This window comes from Colletotrichum tamarilloi, assembly GCF_030869305.1.
Source record: "Colletotrichum tamarilloi strain Tom-12 chromosome Unknown Scaffold_22.1, whole genome shotgun sequence".
Taxonomy (NCBI): Eukaryota; Fungi; Ascomycota; class Sordariomycetes; order Glomerellales; family Glomerellaceae; genus Colletotrichum; species Colletotrichum tamarilloi.
This window is the reverse complement of record NW_026849405.1, coordinates 70,116-88,409: the sequence shown is the minus strand read 5'-3', so window position 1 is coordinate 88,409 and position 18,294 is coordinate 70,116. Positions and strand designations below refer to the sequence as shown.

General features: G+C 53.5%; 8 protein-coding genes across 8 annotated transcripts; 3 read left to right on the top strand and 5 right to left on the bottom strand.

Annotated features, from left to right (window-relative positions):
- Positions 1 to 399: 399 nt before the first annotated feature.
- CTAM01_07221 (uncharacterized protein) lies at positions 400 to 645 on the top strand (the record flags this gene model as incomplete). The annotated part of the gene is made up of 1 exon (XM_060523245.1): positions 400 to 645. One exon carries the CDS (start codon positions 400 to 402, stop codon positions 643 to 645), a length of 246 nt encoding a protein of 81 aa, XP_060381983.1.
- Positions 646 to 1,093: 448 nt separating this feature from the next.
- On the top strand, positions 1,094 to 1,596 carry CTAM01_07220 (uncharacterized protein; the record flags this gene model as incomplete). Its single annotated transcript, XM_060523244.1, has 2 exons — positions 1,094 to 1,219; positions 1,294 to 1,596. 2 exons carry the CDS (start codon positions 1,094 to 1,096, stop codon positions 1,594 to 1,596), a joined length of 429 nt encoding a protein of 142 aa, XP_060381982.1.
- A 337-nt stretch (positions 1,597 to 1,933) lies between these two features.
- On the bottom strand, positions 1,934 to 3,414 carry CTAM01_07219 (dehydrogenase E1 component; the record flags this gene model as incomplete). The annotated part of the gene is made up of 2 exons (XM_060523243.1): positions 1,934 to 2,707; positions 2,782 to 3,414. The coding sequence occupies 2 exons, from the start codon at positions 3,412 to 3,414 to the stop codon at positions 1,934 to 1,936; spliced, it is 1,407 nt and encodes a 468-aa protein (XP_060381981.1).
- Positions 3,415 to 4,572: 1,158 nt separating this feature from the next.
- Positions 4,573 to 6,149, bottom strand: CTAM01_07218 (major facilitator superfamily transporter; the record flags this gene model as incomplete). The annotated part of the gene is made up of 2 exons (XM_060523242.1): positions 4,573 to 5,871; positions 5,988 to 6,149. 2 exons carry the CDS (start codon positions 6,147 to 6,149, stop codon positions 4,573 to 4,575), a joined length of 1,461 nt encoding a protein of 486 aa, XP_060381980.1.
- Positions 6,150 to 7,058: 909 nt separating this feature from the next.
- Positions 7,059 to 8,220, bottom strand: CTAM01_07217 (aminotransferase class IV; the record flags this gene model as incomplete). Its single annotated transcript, XM_060523241.1, has 3 exons — positions 7,059 to 7,913; positions 7,977 to 8,081; positions 8,143 to 8,220. 3 exons carry the CDS (start codon positions 8,218 to 8,220, stop codon positions 7,059 to 7,061), a joined length of 1,038 nt encoding a protein of 345 aa, XP_060381979.1.
- A 483-nt stretch (positions 8,221 to 8,703) lies between these two features.
- Positions 8,704 to 10,932, bottom strand: CTAM01_07216 (uncharacterized protein; the record flags this gene model as incomplete). Its single annotated transcript, XM_060523240.1, has 4 exons — positions 8,704 to 9,163; positions 9,234 to 10,449; positions 10,525 to 10,786; positions 10,852 to 10,932. The coding sequence occupies 4 exons, from the start codon at positions 10,930 to 10,932 to the stop codon at positions 8,704 to 8,706; spliced, it is 2,019 nt and encodes a 672-aa protein (XP_060381978.1).
- Positions 10,933 to 11,531: 599 nt separating this feature from the next.
- On the top strand, positions 11,532 to 12,983 carry CTAM01_07215 (ubiquinone/menaquinone biosynthesis methyltransferase; the record flags this gene model as incomplete). Its single annotated transcript, XM_060523239.1, has 3 exons — positions 11,532 to 11,615; positions 11,833 to 12,260; positions 12,317 to 12,983. 3 exons carry the CDS (start codon positions 11,532 to 11,534, stop codon positions 12,981 to 12,983), a joined length of 1,179 nt encoding a protein of 392 aa, XP_060381977.1.
- Positions 12,984 to 15,268: 2,285 nt separating this feature from the next.
- CTAM01_07214 (calcineurin-like phosphoesterase) lies at positions 15,269 to 17,620 on the bottom strand (the record flags this gene model as incomplete). The annotated part of the gene is made up of 4 exons (XM_060523238.1): positions 15,269 to 17,027; positions 17,086 to 17,197; positions 17,270 to 17,411; positions 17,612 to 17,620. 4 exons carry the CDS (start codon positions 17,618 to 17,620, stop codon positions 15,269 to 15,271), a joined length of 2,022 nt encoding a protein of 673 aa, XP_060381976.1.
- Positions 17,621 to 18,294: the final 674 nt, after the last annotated feature.

Below are 18,294 nucleotides of genomic sequence, written 5' to 3'. Positions count from 1 at the left end.
AGGATCAAGAGAGACAAGCGAAGGAGATGAAGGTGAAAGAAGGAGCAGCGAGGCAGAGGTAGGTAGACCAGACCGAGAGAAGGCGGCAGGCAGGCACGAGACAAGTTGGCTGTCGCCGGCAACTACCCCACGGTACCTGGACGTTGTTCCTGCCGCTCCTGCCTCTCTGCCTCGCCTCTGCTCCTTCTCTTGCTCTCTCTCACAGGAATATTCTGCGCACCTGTCGCCCGATGTTGATTCTTGCTGCTTTCTCTTCTCTTGTATGTCCTCTTCTTCCTCTTGTTCTCGTTCCTCTTCACTCTCGAGTCTCTGTGTCTCGCTCTCATACACACACGAACCACACACACGCACGCTCTGCCTCTTTCGACTCTCTCTTTTGTCTCCGCAGAGCATAAAACAATGTATTGGGGTTCGAAACGAAACACGACGAATACGGGTGAAATGACAACCACCTACCGCTGGGAAGACGAGGTCGAAGCTAGGGTGGGCGAGCCCGAACCGGAAGACGATGTCGTCGGCGTAGACGGGAGGCGCGCGGGGGGATCGTGGTCGACTACCGATCTGGAGCGCTGGTTTGCAGAGGCTATTCGTTCTGCCATGGATTACGCCATGAGGCAGGACAGCTCGAGGGTTGCTGGCGATTAGGCGTTGTGGTGTCTTGATGTTATCAGCGCCGTCGGGAAATTGCCAAAAGATACGATGGCGTTGCGAGGTTGGTCCGAATCAACGGATCAGACAAGACGATCTCGTTGCGTTGAAAGTCATCGATATTGATGGCCTGGTCTATCCTTTGAATCGCTTATCGTCGTATCGTTGTCGTCGTCGTCGTCGTTGTCGTCGCAGGAGAACAGATTCGATGGCGATGTTGAAGGTTGGGGAGATGTATGGATGGGGTTTGGAACCAGACGAGGTTATGCAGCGCCAAAGCAGCACGGGAGAGGAAGAAGGTGTCGGGTCTGACTGATGGATGCCCTGGGCCGTGGCCGGCGAACGGGACAGACACACCACCCGTTGCTGCTAACAGTTTAACAAGCACCACGCCGCACGCCGCACGCCGCACGCCACACGCACCACCACCACGCACAACACACACATGCTCCAAGCGGCTCTGATATCGCTGTTCCAGTCCACTTTTTGCTCCAAACGTAGCCACTGGGGGGATACGGAGTATTGGGCCCGCCAACTCAACATGAGCAGCCACGAGGGGGGAATCCCTGCGGTAAGGCCCATGCTTATGATGCTGCGGATACAGACGTAGGTATTGCGTTCCCCATTCTCGATACCTTACCTGTGATACTAATCAATACGGGCAGAACTACGCCATGGAACGGTCCCTCTCCTGTCACGTCTACCGTCTGGCTCCGTCCCAACCTCGAACCGCGCCAACGCCAACGCCAACCATGGACGTGCCGTCGTCCGTCACCCGTCACAAGCCTCCCTATTCCATCCCAGCCTACTAGGTGTTGTCTTCAAATGCTCAGTCCGTACAGCGTCACTGTAGTAGTGTCTGACCGTGCTGGAACCACGTTTGGCAGCTCGACCCCGCCCTACCATCACTGTCTATCCCCAGTCTTTCAGGTGCTGACCTTGCACTAAGGTACTTACAGCCAAAACAGTTTTCCATCGCATTAAAGCCGCTTGTCATTACGGAGCCATGTTTCCGTTTACGCATCCACACCTTGCCCAGTGCGCTCCAGATTCTGACGGAGCTGATTCAAGGTTGGGTGGGGAGACGGCATTCCTACCTTTTCTTGCGCCATCAGGGTCGACCAATACTCCAATTTCTAAGCAGCCGAGTCAAACGAGTCAACAAAAACACCTCACGGAATTTCGATAACATGCAATATAGGCTTTTCTCGCATCCACAGCGCTGGAGATTCCGCATTAATCACTTCTTCTCCAGCCAAGTAGGTATCATGCAGGACCCGCTCGTCTATGCCTTCAAGCTATCCTTGCCTCCCTCGAATTCACCAAACTCGTACTCATCCGGGTACTTGTCTAGGTGCTCACGTAGCTGTGCCATTTGCTGCTTCAGATCCGGCGTCAGTTCCTCATAAACGTCTTCGAACATGCCTCGGATTGGCGGCTTCTTCTCCATCTCGGCCTCTTTGAACGCCTTCAGCACCTCCCTTCTAGTCGAGTCTCTGCACTCCTTTTCCTTGGCCTCATCCCACATGCCTTTGGCCTCCATGTACTTGCGCAGACGCGTAATGGGGTTGTCCCGCCTCTTCCAGTCCTCAACCTCGACTCTAGCACGGTAGGCAAACGAGTCATCCGACGTGCTGTGGTGGCTCACCCTGTAAGTCATGGCCTCGATCAAGACGGGGCGGCCCCCATTCTCGAGCGCCATTTCACGGGCCCTCTTCGTAGCCTCTCTGACAGCCCAGATATCGTTACCATCTACTCTGATGGTGTCGATGCCGTACCCCAGGCCACGGCTGGCGATTCCGTCACCTCTGTACTGTTCTAATGTCGGCGTGGAGATAGCATAGCCGTTGTTTCGGCAGATGAAGATTACAGGACATGACCTTGTAGCCGCGATGTTGAGGGCGGCATGAAAGTCTCCCTCACTCGCCGCACCCTCGCCAAAGTAGGCTGCAACGACTCTCGGGGGTATCGACTGATCTTGCATCCGCTGCATCTTCAAAGCGTATGCCGCTCCTGAAGCTTGCGGAAGCTGCGTTGCCAACGGCGACGAGATGGTATGCTGTACGAGCAACATGTTAGCCTATGCACCCTCCAATGCCCTCCAGAGGTGCCGTCACGGTCATGGGAACCTACAATATTCAGCTCCTTGCTACCATAGTGCACCGGCATGTTCCTCCCCCTACCGGGATCTTTCGAATTGGCAAAGAGCTGGTTCATGAAATCCGCCGTAGTGAAGCCCCGTTGCTTAAATACTCCCTGCTCGCGATACTGGCAGAAGATGACATCCTCGGGCGTCAGCACACTCGCGGAGCCGACGCTCAGCGCCTCTTCGCCCGCCGAGACCATATAGAAGCTCAGCCTGCCCTGGCGCTGGGCGTCGAACATGATCAGGTCCATGACGGAGATGAAGACCATGTCCTTATAGAGCTTGACGATCTGCGCCTCGTCGAGGTCCGGGACGAAGGCGTCGTCAACAATGGCACCGTTTTGGTCCACGACGCGGTAGGTCGGCACGGCGGGGTAGTCACCCGGCGTCTCGAACTTGAGGCTGCTCGTGAAGGCGCTCTTTACGGCGCCGGGGAAGGAGACGTGATTCGCGTTTGGCCTTTGGGAAAGGCTACTTGCTGCTCGTCTGGTTTGAGATGTTGCTGCTGCCGCCGCTGCTCCTGCTGTCGGTGTTGATGTCGTCTTTGGAAGACCGCTTCCGGCTCGGGGGAGGACCAGCCCGCCGAGGGGTGCCCGTCGAAGTATCTTGGAGGTCCTCATCTCTGCTGCTTTTCCTTCTTTGATCTTTGCTCTAAAGAAAGTCAATTGATTGAAAGGAGATGATCACAAGGCCTTGCTCAATTACACGAGAACTTCAGAGACGAAAGGGAAAGGAGTTGAGAGGGCCAGAGTGCCAAAGGGACTGAGGGAGAATGCCGAGACAGCAGCTATCCCGAGGAAGACCGTCTATCGTCGGCCGAAGTTGCGACGTCATGGCTGAGCCGATGTAAGCCGGTACCGATAAGGCAAGTTAGCAGTGGTGACTTCCCCCAAACCCCCCTGAAAGCCGTTACTGAGCTTTCCATCGTTTCCCCGCGCCCCGCGTGGATTCCTATCGATAAGAGAAACCGAACCTTGGACAGGGGTGCTTGTGTCTTGGGACCATGACCGAGCAGCCAGCCCATCGACAAGGTTATGGTTTGCTCCGTGCTGGCGTCTAGGGACTGTTTTGTTCCCCCGTAACCGAATCAGAAGCCAACCTGTGACTTTTGTTTCTCTCGCGACGGTTTAATACCGCATGAATTTATGGACCGATTTGATATTGGGCTATTGCCGGTGATTTTTTTTCTCTCTCCCTTATCTTGGCTGTAAGTTACGGTCTCTACGTTGACTTTGTCTAACAATGTAGATAAAGTCAGTACTAGACGAATCCATGTTTATGGACGGTGGTTTGCCTGTGCTAACCGATGTTTGGCGAGAAAGTTATCGATGACTGATTTATACAATACAGCTCCTTCGTATATGTGTATTGAGGGTTTTAGTTACTCCGCGCTAATCCGAAATACCAAGTCATGGTTATCTAATGCGACAACACTTCCCAAGAGCCTTGATCAAGTAAGTCTCGTTCTTGAACTGCGGGTTCCCTCTTGAGTTGGAAAGAGCTAACTAACGCCGGGTCTCTAAGCCGATTCTAACCTCATCAATTCAACTTTAGAAACAATCACGAGGACAATTTGAGTCGCGGAGAACTCATCCATAGGATCAACGTGTTTAACACTATAGCTCGGTTTGATTTTTCTTCTAGAGCATCATCTCCTGAATCAATTCACTGCACAGCATGTGCCTGGTTGCCAAACTGCATCAAAATGGATTGAACGTTGAATTGGCCCTCATCCAGGGCAATAACTACTTCTCGCTTCACGACAGAAGATCGTAGTACTAGTAGGTATACCGGAAGTCCTTATTCTCCCCATCCGTCTTATCCTCCCTCTCCTGCTCGAGACCAGCCTGCAACCTATCCTCAGGCACCCCAAACTTGGAATTGCGCCGCTTGTTCTCCGCCACGCAGAGCAGGTAGTACACGAGCCCGGACGCGGCCATGAGCGCAAAAGCAAACATCATGGCGCTGATGCCGAGCGGGTACCGCGGCGCCTGGCTCGACAAGAACAGCTGGGGTCCGACAATGTTGCCGACGGCGTAGCACACGGCCACCGTGACGCCCATGAAGCTCTTTTTCGTAGCACCCGCCGTGTTGGACGAGTTGAGGCTCAGCATAAAGACCCACGGGACGTTGTAGAAGCCCATGATGTACACGCACGCCAGGCTGGCGTTTCTGTTCAGGTTGATGTCGAGCGTGTGCACCATCACCGCCCCGACGAGCCCGACGAGCGCGGAGAATATCCAGAACAGGCAGCGCAGGTTCTGCACGAACATGGATATCGTGGTGAGGACGACCCCGGCGACCATGGCGACCGCGGCCTGCGGCGTGGCCATGAGGACGGTCTTGGTCTGGCTGAAGCTGTAGCCCGAGATGATGAGCGGGTTGAAGTTTGTGATGCCCGCGTTGGCGACGGCGTAGCCGATGGCGCAGGCCCAGACGCACCAGCACTTCGGGTCCTTGACGGCCTCGAGGATCTGCTGCGCGTCGAATTTCTTCTTGACGTCGACGCCCGTCTGGTTCTCGGCGAGGCGGGCGACGACTTGTTTCTTCTCCCGCTCGTCAAAGAACCATGCCTTTTGAGGGGAATCGGGCAGCGCGAAGAGAACCACGAAGCCGACGAGGACGGTGACGGCGCCGTAGATGATGAAGATGTACTTCCACGTCGACAAGCTCCCCTTGATATTTCCGATGGCGTATGAGAGGATACCGCCAAACACGCCGGCGAAAGTATTATGCCACAGTGCCGTCCGCAGGGGCTGCTCTTCGCGGCGGTACCACGTGGCGTTGAGGACGAGCATGCATGGCAACAAGGCGGCCTCGAAGATGCCGAGCAGGACGCGGATGGCGGCGAGGCCGGCGAAGTTGTGGCAGGCGGACATGAGGCAGATGCAGGCGCCCCAGAGGACGAGGCAGGCGCCGATGAATTTTCCGATGGGGAGCTTGGTGATGAGGTAGAGGGCCGGGATTTCCATGGCCAGATAACCAAAGTAGAAGACAGAGCCGAGCCAGGAGTATTCCTGCCCCTTGAGGTTCGCGTCTTGTCGAAGGCCAAAGATTGCGGCGAAGCCTAGGGCGTTCTATATCTCGGTGACATGGTTAGTTAATGATAGTTCACGGGAGAAGAAAGGAGAGGAGAGGAGAGGGTTTTCGGGAGGCTTGCCTTGTCAAGGAACGCGAGGGTCATGCTGATTACGGCGCAGGGGAGGACGACGAGGTCCGTCTTCAACAGGATGCGCCTGTTTTGCGCGGGCGTCGGCGCCAGGGTCTCGTCATACTGGGAGGTTCCATCTTGTACGTCTTTGACATTCGTCTGCTCGGTTGCGTCGTGGTCGACGATGGCTGATTTGGGTTCCATCATGGGAAATGGAAGCGTGGTGGAAACTACTTGGTAACGTAGGTGGGTAAGTACGGAACCGTGTAAGTCGGAGCTTATGTGCTTGTAGGCAAACTCCCAATCAATGAGATAATTCAGTCAGACTCATTCAAGAGCTAGCTCTCTTCTTCTCAAAAAACCAAGAAAGAAGAAGTCCAAGTCCGAGATCAGGGCCTCAAGACCAAGCATGCTTCCCTGAGTCGGCGGCGGAACCGCAGGTATTTCAATGGCTCAACTCCACATCCCATGTCCCTGACTTTTCGATATCAATGAGATCTCTGCCGGATAACACCAATATCGTTGTTCGATATGGGGACGGGGCAGAATAGAACCTGCGATTGACGTTATCATTCTGGGGTATCACGCAATGGGAGTGTGGAGCTTCTGTTCGGTCCCCACCGAGATCATTGATGTCGAGATATCGGTGCAGTCCGAGGTGTTGTGCTGACTCGTGCTCTGCCGGTCCTCACACTGTTGAGATCAGCGTTCAAGTAATACCGCAGTAAACGCCGTGTTAGCTAATAATGGTATGGCATTTGTGCCAATATGTGACAAGGCAAGGCTAGTGATGAAGAGCCTTTTCTGATCATTATCTTGTTATCAAATAGAAAGTTTCCGAGCAAAATGCCGAAGACTACGCGAGCTCAGGTTAGATGTCATCCAAGGCAGATGATGCTCGTTCCTCGAACCGAAACGTTGGTTGTGCCTGCTTCCAATTTGAAGGAAACCTGGCTTGAATTCAGACACCTAGATATTGGATCAGGTTTCTTTGGCAAATTACAGTGTATTCCAATGTGCATTTGGTCATTCCAGAACATAGGGTGCTCATTGGTAAATCAATTGGTATTTGTGAGACTCTCGAAATGATTCTAAAAAAGACTCCGCGAAGACTCAAAGCTTTGACTTTAGTTTATCAAGAACACTCAGATCCCGAGCCTGCTCAAGTTCGGCCAGAATCACTTCCCTCGACCTCGCAGTATCCCGCTCTACCTCAGCCGCGTACAGCTTTTGAATCACGTCCGTCAAAGCCCCCCTCTTCCCGTCTCCAATCACCCGCCCATCAACCTCCGTAACATGAATCTGCGACGGGAACGTCCCCGTACAGAAAGCCTCGTCGGCCCCGTACACCTCCGTCAGCGCGAAATCGAGCTCCCGCACCGTGATACCCGCTGCCCGACAGACATCAATGGTCTTTTGCCGCGTGATGCCCATCATCTGATTATCCTTTGTCGGCGCCCACACCTCGTCGCCGCGGACGATGAAGAAATTTACCGAGTTGCACGTCTTGACGAAGCCGTTGAGGTCCAGCATGAGCGCTTCGTCGACGCCCATAAAGTTGGCGTGCACGCACGCCTGCACGTCGGTCGCCTTGGAGATGTGGTTCCACTGCTCGTCCTTGACGTCGGGCGGGCCGCGCCGAACCCAGGTCGTTCCCAGGCGTAGGCCGCGCGACTTGGCTGTCGGATCTACGGCCTTGATCTCGGGGATGATGACGATGAGCGGCAGGCCGATGTTGACGTGCGGGTTCTGGTAGGGTGTTGACTTTAGGCCTCTGCTGACGACCAGACGTATGTGGACGTGAGGCTCGTTTCCCATGTCGTTTGCGTCCAAGGTCTGGTGAAGAAGTGACAGGAGGTCTCCTTTTGTCAGGCCCAAGTCCATGTACATTGCCTTTGCAGACTGGAAGAGCCGATTAATGTGCTCCTTGGCGAATTGGACTCGGCCTCTTACAGCACGAATGCCTTCCTACAATGAGAAGCATCAGATCAGCCTTTGGACTTTTCTATGCCGGCTTGACCCCTTGCTTACCCAGATTCCATCGCCTATGAGGAAGTTGGAGTCAAAGACCGAGACTGTTGCTTGCTCTCTGGGGACTAGACGGAATTCGCCGGTGACGCCGTCGCGTATGCCGACCTTGTATTGAGAGTCAGTATCGTGATTTGATGAAGAATTTCAAGACGAATATATGTCTTACCAATATAGAAGCATTTCTGGAGTTCAGGACAGCCGTGTGGCTTGTGGCCGGTTGAGGCTTTGGCTGAGATTTGGACATGATGTTGGCGATGCGCTGTGCTCCTTGATTCCGTGTAAGTCGTAGAACGTCTGTTTAGAAGTCAAGTCTCGAATAAATACCACGCTTCTACAGAATTAAGAACCCCGATTTTGTTTTGCAAGGACCTTGGCCAAGAAAATGCTCAAAAGATGCCCCAGTGCTTATCCCAATGAGTAGATAGTCTTGACCGGCACTGAGCTCGGCCAGGGCCGAAACTATGGTGACATTGCGCAAGCCAGTCTCCACTTATCATCGGTTCAGTCCGAGATCACCTCGGTCTTTGGGTATTAGCTTCAACCAATGCAATGGAAATGAGGCGTCAAATCGATATCAATGATCCGATGTTGAGCTCTAGTTTGACATACGGCGCTCAATTGATTAACTGAGGCTGTGCGATGGCGTTAGCTTAGCAAGTGTCGATAGCCACCGGTCACTCAACTTACACAAATGGCTGTTGCAGGGAAGGCTTGGTGTTGCCAGCAATCATTGTGACGATGTATCATTTAACCCAAAGTTCCCTATTCTGTTGGACTGGAACTCGTCCATGAAAGTATCAAACCAAGCAGTGAGACCTTCATCTAAACCCAGTTGAGCGTTGTCAAAATACCCCGTGACTTGGTTCATGTACGTTTCCAATTCGTCGCCTTGAAAGAAAATATTGGACTGCGTGTTGTCTGCACCAAGAAGACCAAGTGCACTTGACGCGTTCACAGGAGCTACTGGCGAGGCATCTGTAGGTTCAGTTTGAGTAATTGGCGGCTCCCACGTCGTTGGGCCATATACTTTGATTCTTGCTGCCTGGAGAAGATCGCGATACTTCAGCAGGCCTTCTTCTTTCATCCAGGCAGTTCCGCGTTCGATGAGATCCATGCATAATGCCACATTGCTTCCATGGGAGTAGAGAAGAGGGGAATCTGGACTTTGATTCATCGCTTTCACGTGCCTAGTAGCTTATGGTCAGTTCGTAATCTTGAAAGGAATGCCAATTGGGTCTGGTGAGATAAGAAGCTTACCAGTCACAGTACAAGCCTGCCAGTCCTACCATGAGGATCGAATGCACTTGCCGTATGCAGCGGCAAACGGCAGTGATTCCATACTGAAAGTCCAGCTTCTGCCACTGCTGAACAGTTCCAGACACGGCCCGAGAGCATATCTCAGCCATTTCTTTGGAAGGAATCATGAAAGTGGGAGATGGTCGATACATGAGTAGCAGGAGAAGTCCATATTCAATCTTCATCTCGGAGTACTCGCGCGTTCCTTTGAAGTCTAGGGCTTCCAATTCTCGTTTCCAGCTCTCTAATTCTTGCTGGATTTTCTCAACTTCGTTGCATATTTCCTGAAATGTGGTTCTTGATGCTCGCCCATCAGGGCCTCTGGCGATGTAGATGGATTCAAGGACACGCCCACCGATCTGACGTAGTTTCATCAGATGATTGAAAAGCTTCACATTGAGTTTCTGGAACGAGGGCGCCGCACGACCCTCTTGATCTGTGAGCTCGTCGAGAGTACTGGCGGATGGCTTGGGTGCATCTATAGCATGCTCTCTGACCGAGAGTACCCTGCCTGTTATGACCGCTACCTGTCTTTCCAGTGCGTAGACACACCACCACGTCCGGTTCCGGATCTCCCGGTCATCAGAACTTAGGTCGCCCGGTGTGACGGAACGTCGGTGAAGGCCCATCTCTATGGCTGTTGACATGGTATATCGACTCATCTGCCAAACGTCATCGCCGTGATTTCTAACGTTTGATCCTAACATCCATAAGCACAGCAAGATCACGGAGTGAAGGCCTTGCAGATCTCTCGGGTGATCGTGTATGTTCAAAAAGAATTGTAGGCCTGTCTGGAAGTAGTCTGTTGGGCTGTTCAAGTCCATCATCCGTCGGTACTCCTGGGCTTCTGTGCAAGTTGCTGAAGCGAGGGCTAGCACCATGAGAACCAGAAACTTTTGATACAATGTGCATCTGGCTGGATCCTCGTAGATTCTTGCAAGACTACTCCTCAAGAAGGGAAGAGATATGAACGGCCACCATGGATGTATGCGACTAATGTATGTTGTCAGGAGAAATCTTGCGACTGGCTGCGGCGGGAGTGCAGCGTTGTTTCGGACGAGTTCGTGATCGTGACTGGAGGATTCTTGGCGACCATAGTGCGCGACTGATGACGATCCCGACAGGTTAATCTGCTTGAAGAAAATGCGAGCAAAGGTCGAGCCAGTGGCACTGCCCACTAAAGGGAAGAAACATAGATCAACATTTTTTTGCATTGAAACACCAGCTCATGGCCTTGAGGAGCCATACTTACTGTATATTCTCTCTGAGTAGCCGCTCGGCCTCCCAATTGCAAGAACACCAATCTCCTCGGCCTCTTTGCGAACATCATCGAACTGGCCAGGTCCAGCTATCGGACCAGTCTGGCTTGCTGTGGCTTCAGAAACACCGTCGAGTCTGGCCTGAAGCTCGATGATTCGGTCTTGAAGGCTTTTGACAGCAGCGTACGTGTAAGTCACACGGTCAGTAATATTGCACTGCTCATTTTGCTTATGGCAAGTTGAGCATCGTGGAACCTGTAAATCACACTTGAACATGTCAGTAACCTAGACTCCTCCTTATTAGAAGGGTGACTACCTACCTTGACTTTCCTTGCATGGCAACGGCTACATGCCTTGGATACCGTCGGTGGAAATCGCGATTCCCACGTTGGATCCATCATTTGTGGATTGAGGATTTGTCCGTGTTGCTGCTGGCTCTGTAGCGTACCAGAGTGTATAGTTCTCTGTCTCGGGGGTGTCCGAGTCTAGGGTAGGTGGACTTCGGGAGACAGTAAAAGGAACAGTGCGTGGAACTGTGTCACTCAGCTGTGGGTGGAAGTCGGAGATTCTTATCGATAGATCGCCCCACTTGCCGTTACTGGTGATTTTCCAGGGATGCGGTTTGGTGACCGGTGAATCTCGGTGTAGAGCTCCAGTTTGCTGTGTGTAAGTCTGTCCTGACTTGGATGCCTTCACAGGCAGCTCAGGAAATCACACAGGAGAAACAAAGAGTGCACACTTTTGTTTATTTTCACGCTCTCAATACAATTACTTCGGAAGGAGCGTACCTTCATTTTTTCCTTCCCATGCATACTCACCACAAAAACCTCTTTCACTTCACACACCTCCGCCACTTACTACTCGTCACAATACGCAATCAACAGCCTCCATTGAGAACTTAAGATCCGACTTCATCGCCATCAGCTTTTTTTTTTTTCGTCCCAAATTTACTGAGCCTCGGATACACTTTCCATCAAGAAGTTGATCGAGGAGCCTCAACATGACTCCCGCTGGTTCCATCGCTTTGTTGGTCATCCTGGTCATTGCTCTCATCTGCACTATCATCTGGCTCGCAAAGGACCAGGTTCACACCTTTGTCAAGGCTTTGGCCCATCACCGAGCGGCACATAAGGAGGCTTCGACCACAGCCAATACAGAAGTCACCTCCAACGAGGCCACCGTCTAGGTAAGTCATTTCTTTATTCCATCCGGCAAAGAAATTCACACTCCCATCTGGATATCCTTATTCACGGGCCCTGGTCTTCAAGATGTGGCTTGACTCCTCAATGTCATCGACATAGCGCGCACTAGCCACACCCAATCCCCAAATTCTCCACCAAAATTTATTCCATCCTGGAAGCTCTCCAAGCACCGATCGACTGACTTCATTGCGCGCCGCCCCCAGGTCTCTCCACGCATCCTCGACAAGAACGAGCCATTCCATAGCAATGGCGACCCGACGCGCCCTCCGCTCCTCCTGGAGCGCGCGATCCCTTTCGAACCAGCTCAGCACATCTCCTTCCCCTATCTCCCGCCCTTTCGCAATCGCCTCCCGATCCATCAACACCTCAACCGACCCTTCCGCCGATGGCAAGACAACGCACTTTGGCTTCAAGACTGTCCCCGAGTCTGAGAAGGCCGACCGCGTCGCCGGCGTCTTCCACAGCGTCGCCGACTCTTATGACCGCATGAACGATCTCATGTCCTTTGGCTGGCACAGAATATGGAAGTACGTTGAGTTTCTCTCAACATCTGTCATGCCATCACCACTAACGCTCCTCCCAGGAACCACTTCGTCTCCGGCCTCCAGCCAGGCCTCTCAGCCTCCAACCCACCCACCCCCCAACACATCCTCGACATCGCCGGCGGCACAGGTGACATTGCCTTCCGCATGCTCCACACGGCGCACAACATCAACCACAACCCCGACGTCCGCGTCACAATCTCCGACATCAACCCCTCCATGCTCGCCGTCGGCCGCGACCGTTCCCGATCCCTCCCGGCCTCCCAGCAGGCCGCCATGTCCTGGCTCGAGGCCAATGCCGAGAAGCTCCCCGAGGGCGCCATCAAGGACAACTCCGTCGACCTCTACACCGTCGCCTTCGGCATCCGCAACTTTACAAACATCCCCGCCGCCCTGCGCGAGGCCCACCGCGTGCTCAAGCCCGGCGGTGTCTTCGCCTGCCTCGAGTTCAGCAAGGCAGACGACTACCCGCTTTTCAACGCCATCTACAAGCGGTGGTCCTTTAGCGGCATCCCCCTCATTGGCCAGCTTGTTGCTGGTGACAGGGATAGCTACCAGTACCTCGTCGAGAGTATCGAACGGTTCCCCAGCCAGACGGAGTTCAGGGATATGATCAAGGATGCTGGTTTCGTTATCTCGGGTGAGGGTTATGAGAACTTGACTGGCGGTGTTGCTGCCATTCACAAGGGTATGAAGCCTATTGCGTAAAATGCCGATTCTGGGATAATCCGGGCGTGAGGAAGGAAATTCACAAAGGGAAAAAGGGGTCTGGTGAGCTTTTGAAGCTCTTGTAAACTGTATGTATATGTATCAACACAGGGAAATTCAGTTATCGGCATGGCTGCATAGAAGGCGGGCACCCCCAGATAGATTCTCTACACTAAATGTATAGCAACAAAGGCCGCTGGGCCTGTTTCTTAAGCAACCTTAGAGAAACATGAGGAAACGGCAAGCGCGGCCTTAAGCTCCCAAGTCTGGCTGAACGACTTTAGTGTTCTGGACGGGACACTGCTCAGCTGCGATCTCTTGGATTTCGTGTATGTGAGTCCCCGCAGACGTATCAGTGAAAGCGATCATCGACAACAGCAAAGGCAGCCGCCACGAGCCCTTGATATCTCCCATTGAGACCATCAAAGCCTGACAATTGAGCTCGTGTTGGTAGCATGGCTGCTTACTGCTTATAAGACAACAAGAACGGGTACTCCTTTAAACAAAACCTCCATTCTATCCTTTGGCTGCAATCGCCTGGCAGACTCTCCATCTACAAGGCGACCTTTGTGTCCAAGGCTCGTTGAGCAGCTCGTCCATCGTTATTCCTGTTCAGCTGGGACACTCTCTGTCCATCTTCATATTAAACCGTCCTGTTTTTGGTAATCCAAGGTGATGGATCAGCCCACTCGGATGGCTGCTTCCATCTCGACATCGAAGCGGCGGTAGTGTCGGTGACATCTGCGGTGTTGATGACCTTTGTTAGGGTGACTAGGCTGTGAACTTTGTAGTGCATACATCTATTTCAACCATGTCAAGTGCCCGCACTTATATTCATCACGGCGCCTTCACGATCGGTTCGTCAGTAAATATGAACGGGGAGAGAGCAACGTAGGGGAACAGGCGCTCATATCATCTCAACTTTGCTTCAATACTTTGCGCTTTAAGATGTTATGGCTTATCAAACAAAGTCATTTCGGATTGGGAACATGGTTGCCAAGGATGCATCTGTTGTCGACAATGAGGCCAAGCTCACCCTGGTCCCAGGCAAAAGCTCTGTTAACACTACGATTATATAGATTCAGAATAACAGAATCTGGAATATCAGGCTTCCTCTGCTTGCTGCGAAGATCCAACTCACAAACCTGGACGTCAGCAACGATGGACCAGCCTACGTCATTCACTACACAGCCTTCGTCATAGGCGCATGTATATGCGTCTTCTGCACTGTGATTTCAACCTCCCCTCAAGGAACCTTAGCCCACCATCAGTCCTTTCAATGTCATGCAATTCGGCAAGTCCTCTGATTCGCGCCGTACCCTTTTTCTTGGGGGGACCTGAGGATGTCAGCGTTGCACTGCAGTCTTAACTACCCCCAAGGGGATACAGCCAAGCTTACCTGGCAGACTCCAACAAGCTCCGATTCCATACCGATAGCTGTGCATTTTCACTGCAATCTGAACCCCCCCAAAGGAGATAGAACCCAGCTGACCCCTCGGTTCCCTTCTGCCGCCCTCAAGTCCCTCCTGTAAGCCATCTGTCCATCTTAGGTACTCCGGCCTATGGTACGTAGTTCAGCCCCTTTTCACTGCAACTTTAACTCCCCCAAAGGCAAAGCCGGCCGAGCCTTCCACACAGCCTTGCCCTAGGTAGCCTCTCAACTGCGTCTTATAACTACATGCCATCTATACTACATTTTCATACCAAACAAAATCAATCTCTTGCTTAACATACCAAACCATGGGCTATAACATCTTCGCTTAAGACTGATACCGAGAGCATAGCAACGCTGGGTTGGCACTGGGTTGGGAACTCTCAAAGACTATCAACCTCACAAAGAGGTAGTTTCTACTACATCAAGACTTCCGCGAAAGCCTCAACATTCGGAACCCAAAAAACGTTCCAGGCCTTTCTCCCTCTCGTCTCATAAAAGCACAACCACCTTTTATGCACTTCTCACTGACGAAGGAAAACCCCCCAAACATGGATGAAAAACGGAAACTTGAGTTGGAAAAAAAAGGTCTTTTCCACCTTTCCCCCCCTCAAGTTGTCTCATTAAGATACGCGTACAAGAATTGGTAGCACTTATTTTTTCTTTGGCCCCCCTTTCTCCCATTCATAACCGGCAAAAAAACGATGAAATCTTTGTCCTTTCATTCCCCTGCTTGCGAAGGGCCAAACTTGGCCATTACAGCTTCAAAGACTTCATTTGACGGACCACGTGGCTTCGATTCCGAGGCCTGAGCCATCTTCCATACTTCATCAAAGGCTTCAGGAGGAGAGTCCTACTCTGCCGGGGTAGCAGGACCGGGGGCGGGGGAGGCGCCGCCTTCGCCCTTGAGGCCACCGCGACCACGTCCTCCACGTCCTCCGCGCTCGCCTCCTCGTCCACCTCGGCCACCACCACGGCCGCCACGACGGGTGCTCTCGGAATCACTGGCGCCACCGGCACTGCGGTAGCCGCTGCCAGTGTTTGCAGAGTTACCACCGCCTCTGCTGCTGCCCCAGTTGCCGGCACCACCGCGGGGCTGGAACTTGCTCTCGCGGTGTTGGAAAACCTTGACGAGGGGACGAGACCGGTCCTCTTGAGCCCGGGTCTTGAGGTCTTCGGGAAGGCTGTTCAGAGCAGCATCACGTTCCTCAATCGTCTTGAACATGACAACTTTGTTGGAGTTGCCCCATTTCTCGACCTTGAGGATGTTGTTCTTGTGCTCGCCGTCGAAAAGATCACGAGTCTGCTCCTCGGAGTTCACATTCATAATGAAAAGACCGACAATATCTTGAGCAGGTGTCTTGGGTGCGGGAGAAGAGACGGGGTCAGGGCCGTTGGCTGATCCGTTAGCAGGCGCAGGCGCAGGGCGCTCGTCCTTGGGAGGGACCGCAGGTGGTGCCGCAGCAGCAGGTTGAGGAGTTCCAGGCTTAGCTGATGGCAGGGGTGTTGCGACCGCAGGCTTGGGAGGTGCTTGGGATGACGGCTGTCTGCTGGTGGGCGGGGGAGCCGTAGTCTGAGTGGAAGGCGGGGCCGGGGCAGGCAGGTTGCCAGCGCCAGCAGGTCCGGCGGGAACAGGCGCAGCGGCCTTGGCACCTCTGTGTGAGAAGTTGAAGCCTTGGGCGCGCATCTCAGTTCCGATACGTCCATCCTGAATCTCAAGCACCAACCATCCGAATGCGGCATCAGCCAAGTTGAAGTTCCACATGTTCTTGAAAGCACTCTCGTCGACCTGGCCGAGTTGTGCCTGGCCGGCAACGGGACCGCCGAAGGGGTTGCCTCCCGCAGCAGTAGTGGGCATCTTCTCGACAATCTGGAGGGCGTTCTTGAGCAGGTTCTGCTGGCCCTCGTTCTGAGAGATGGCTGGCTCGACCTCGTTCTTGACCGTCTCCCAAACATCGTTGAAAGAGGCCTTGGAGGCAGCGAGCTTGCCGCGGTAGTGGTCGAGGGTGGGGTTTACGCTGAACTCGTTGTAGGAGCTGCCGTAACGGAAGTGGAGTCCAGCGGAAATGGAGAAGTCGGCCTTGAGGGTGACGGAAAGCTGGTTCAGAATACCCTCACGGGCAGGAGAGGCGTGGGTGACGAAGACGCGGGTTTCGGTTGGGTCGTAAACTCGGTGCGCAGTGTCGACAAGTTCGCCCATCTGCAACAAGGTAGTCCACATAGTTCCCTGACCTCCGGCGATCGTAGTTCTTCCTTCGCCATTGTCGAAGAGCTTGTGCATGACAACAGCACCACCAAGACCCAAGAGGCGCAGCTTGACTCCACCGAGCTCGAGAAGCATCGAGCGGGCCTCGTCGATGATGTGCAGGTTGTGTACCTTATACTCTCCGGAACGGAACTTCTCGAGAACGCGGACATCTTCGCAAGCACCCCATACAGTGTATACTGGGATATCGAGCTTGATCTCGCCGCTCAAGAGTAGAGAGAGCTCGGAGAGGGGAAGCTCGTTGGCAGGGAATCGGCTCTTGACGGGTCCGGGGCCGCCCTGCTGGATGGCCTTCTTGACGGGCTCGGAAATCAGGGGAGAGTATTGAGCAACATGCTTCAGGGTTCTTCGCACCAGTGTCAGAATGACAACGGTCGGTTATAGAGTCGCGGAGTGTTCCTTACTTTTCTGCGATTCGCTCCAGGGAGGTGTCGTCGTAGAAGCCAAAGTCGCCAGTGTGGATGATGTGATCGGCTCGTGCTTGTCTTGCCAGGTCGTTGAGGGATGTGAGGTTTCCTATCAAAGTTGATGTTAGATTCAAGCTTCATAGCCGGTCGCCCGACGGGATTTGATGGAATGGCGACGAACCTCGAACATCAGCTATGCACAGAACTCGGATGGGGCCAGTCTGGATAACGCGACCCTGGTTGGGGAGGAGAGGCGCAGCTCCAGGAGGAATCGAGGAAGCTCCGTTGGGCATGTAGCCCGGGTTGTTGTTGTATGGACGCGGCTATAGACATCGATGACATGTTAGTACTGGGGCCAGAAGCGGGACAAGGAGGAGCTGTCAAGGTCCCGCTGGAGAACAGCGAAGCATCACGGCAACGAGGACAGAGCAGAGCGGGGAGATGCGCAATGAGATACAAAACATCACGAGGTGTATGATACTGATTGGGAAGCTTGAAACGACGAGAAAAGGAGGTAACTCACGGCAGCCATGCTAGTTTGTTGTCGAGGTAATCGCGAGATGGAGATTGGGCGATTGAAAGTCGCAGGGGGGGGACGATCGGGCTCGGGGGTTCGTCGTCGGGTGAGTGACCGGGTGCTCGGTTCGGGTGGTCGTCGAGGGGAGGAATTGGGTATCAACGGAGATGGAAATGAGGTTGGAAGGAGCAGACGGTGATGTTTGCGACGAGAAAAGGAACAAGCTCCCCTTACAAGGCTGGTGATATTTTTCTGGAGGTTGAGGAAAAGTGCAAGGTGTAGGTGGAAGCAACGAACGGACGAATTGGCGCACTGCCAGAAGAGGCTGCTCTTGCCCCAAATGGTTTAGCGCGGATGCTCACAGCTGGCAGGGGCTACAGAGGTAAGGTAATGTGCTGGGCCTTCCCAGAGCAACTCCAGCTACCTACCCAGGTACCTACGCGACACCTCTTGGCTAGGCATCATGGGGCGGATAGGCAGAACAGCACTTAAGCACCTCAAAGATCAAATCGCACTAGACCTCCACTGGAACCTGAGGTACCTAAGCTCGCTGAGTGACTGACGGGAGAGCCTGCTGGGCACCTCCAGGCACCACAGCGGGGCTCGGGCAGCTGCCTTCCAGGTAGGTAGCGCTAAACACAGCCGGGACCTCAGCTCCTCACTTTATTGCTCACTTCTGCCCCGAGTTG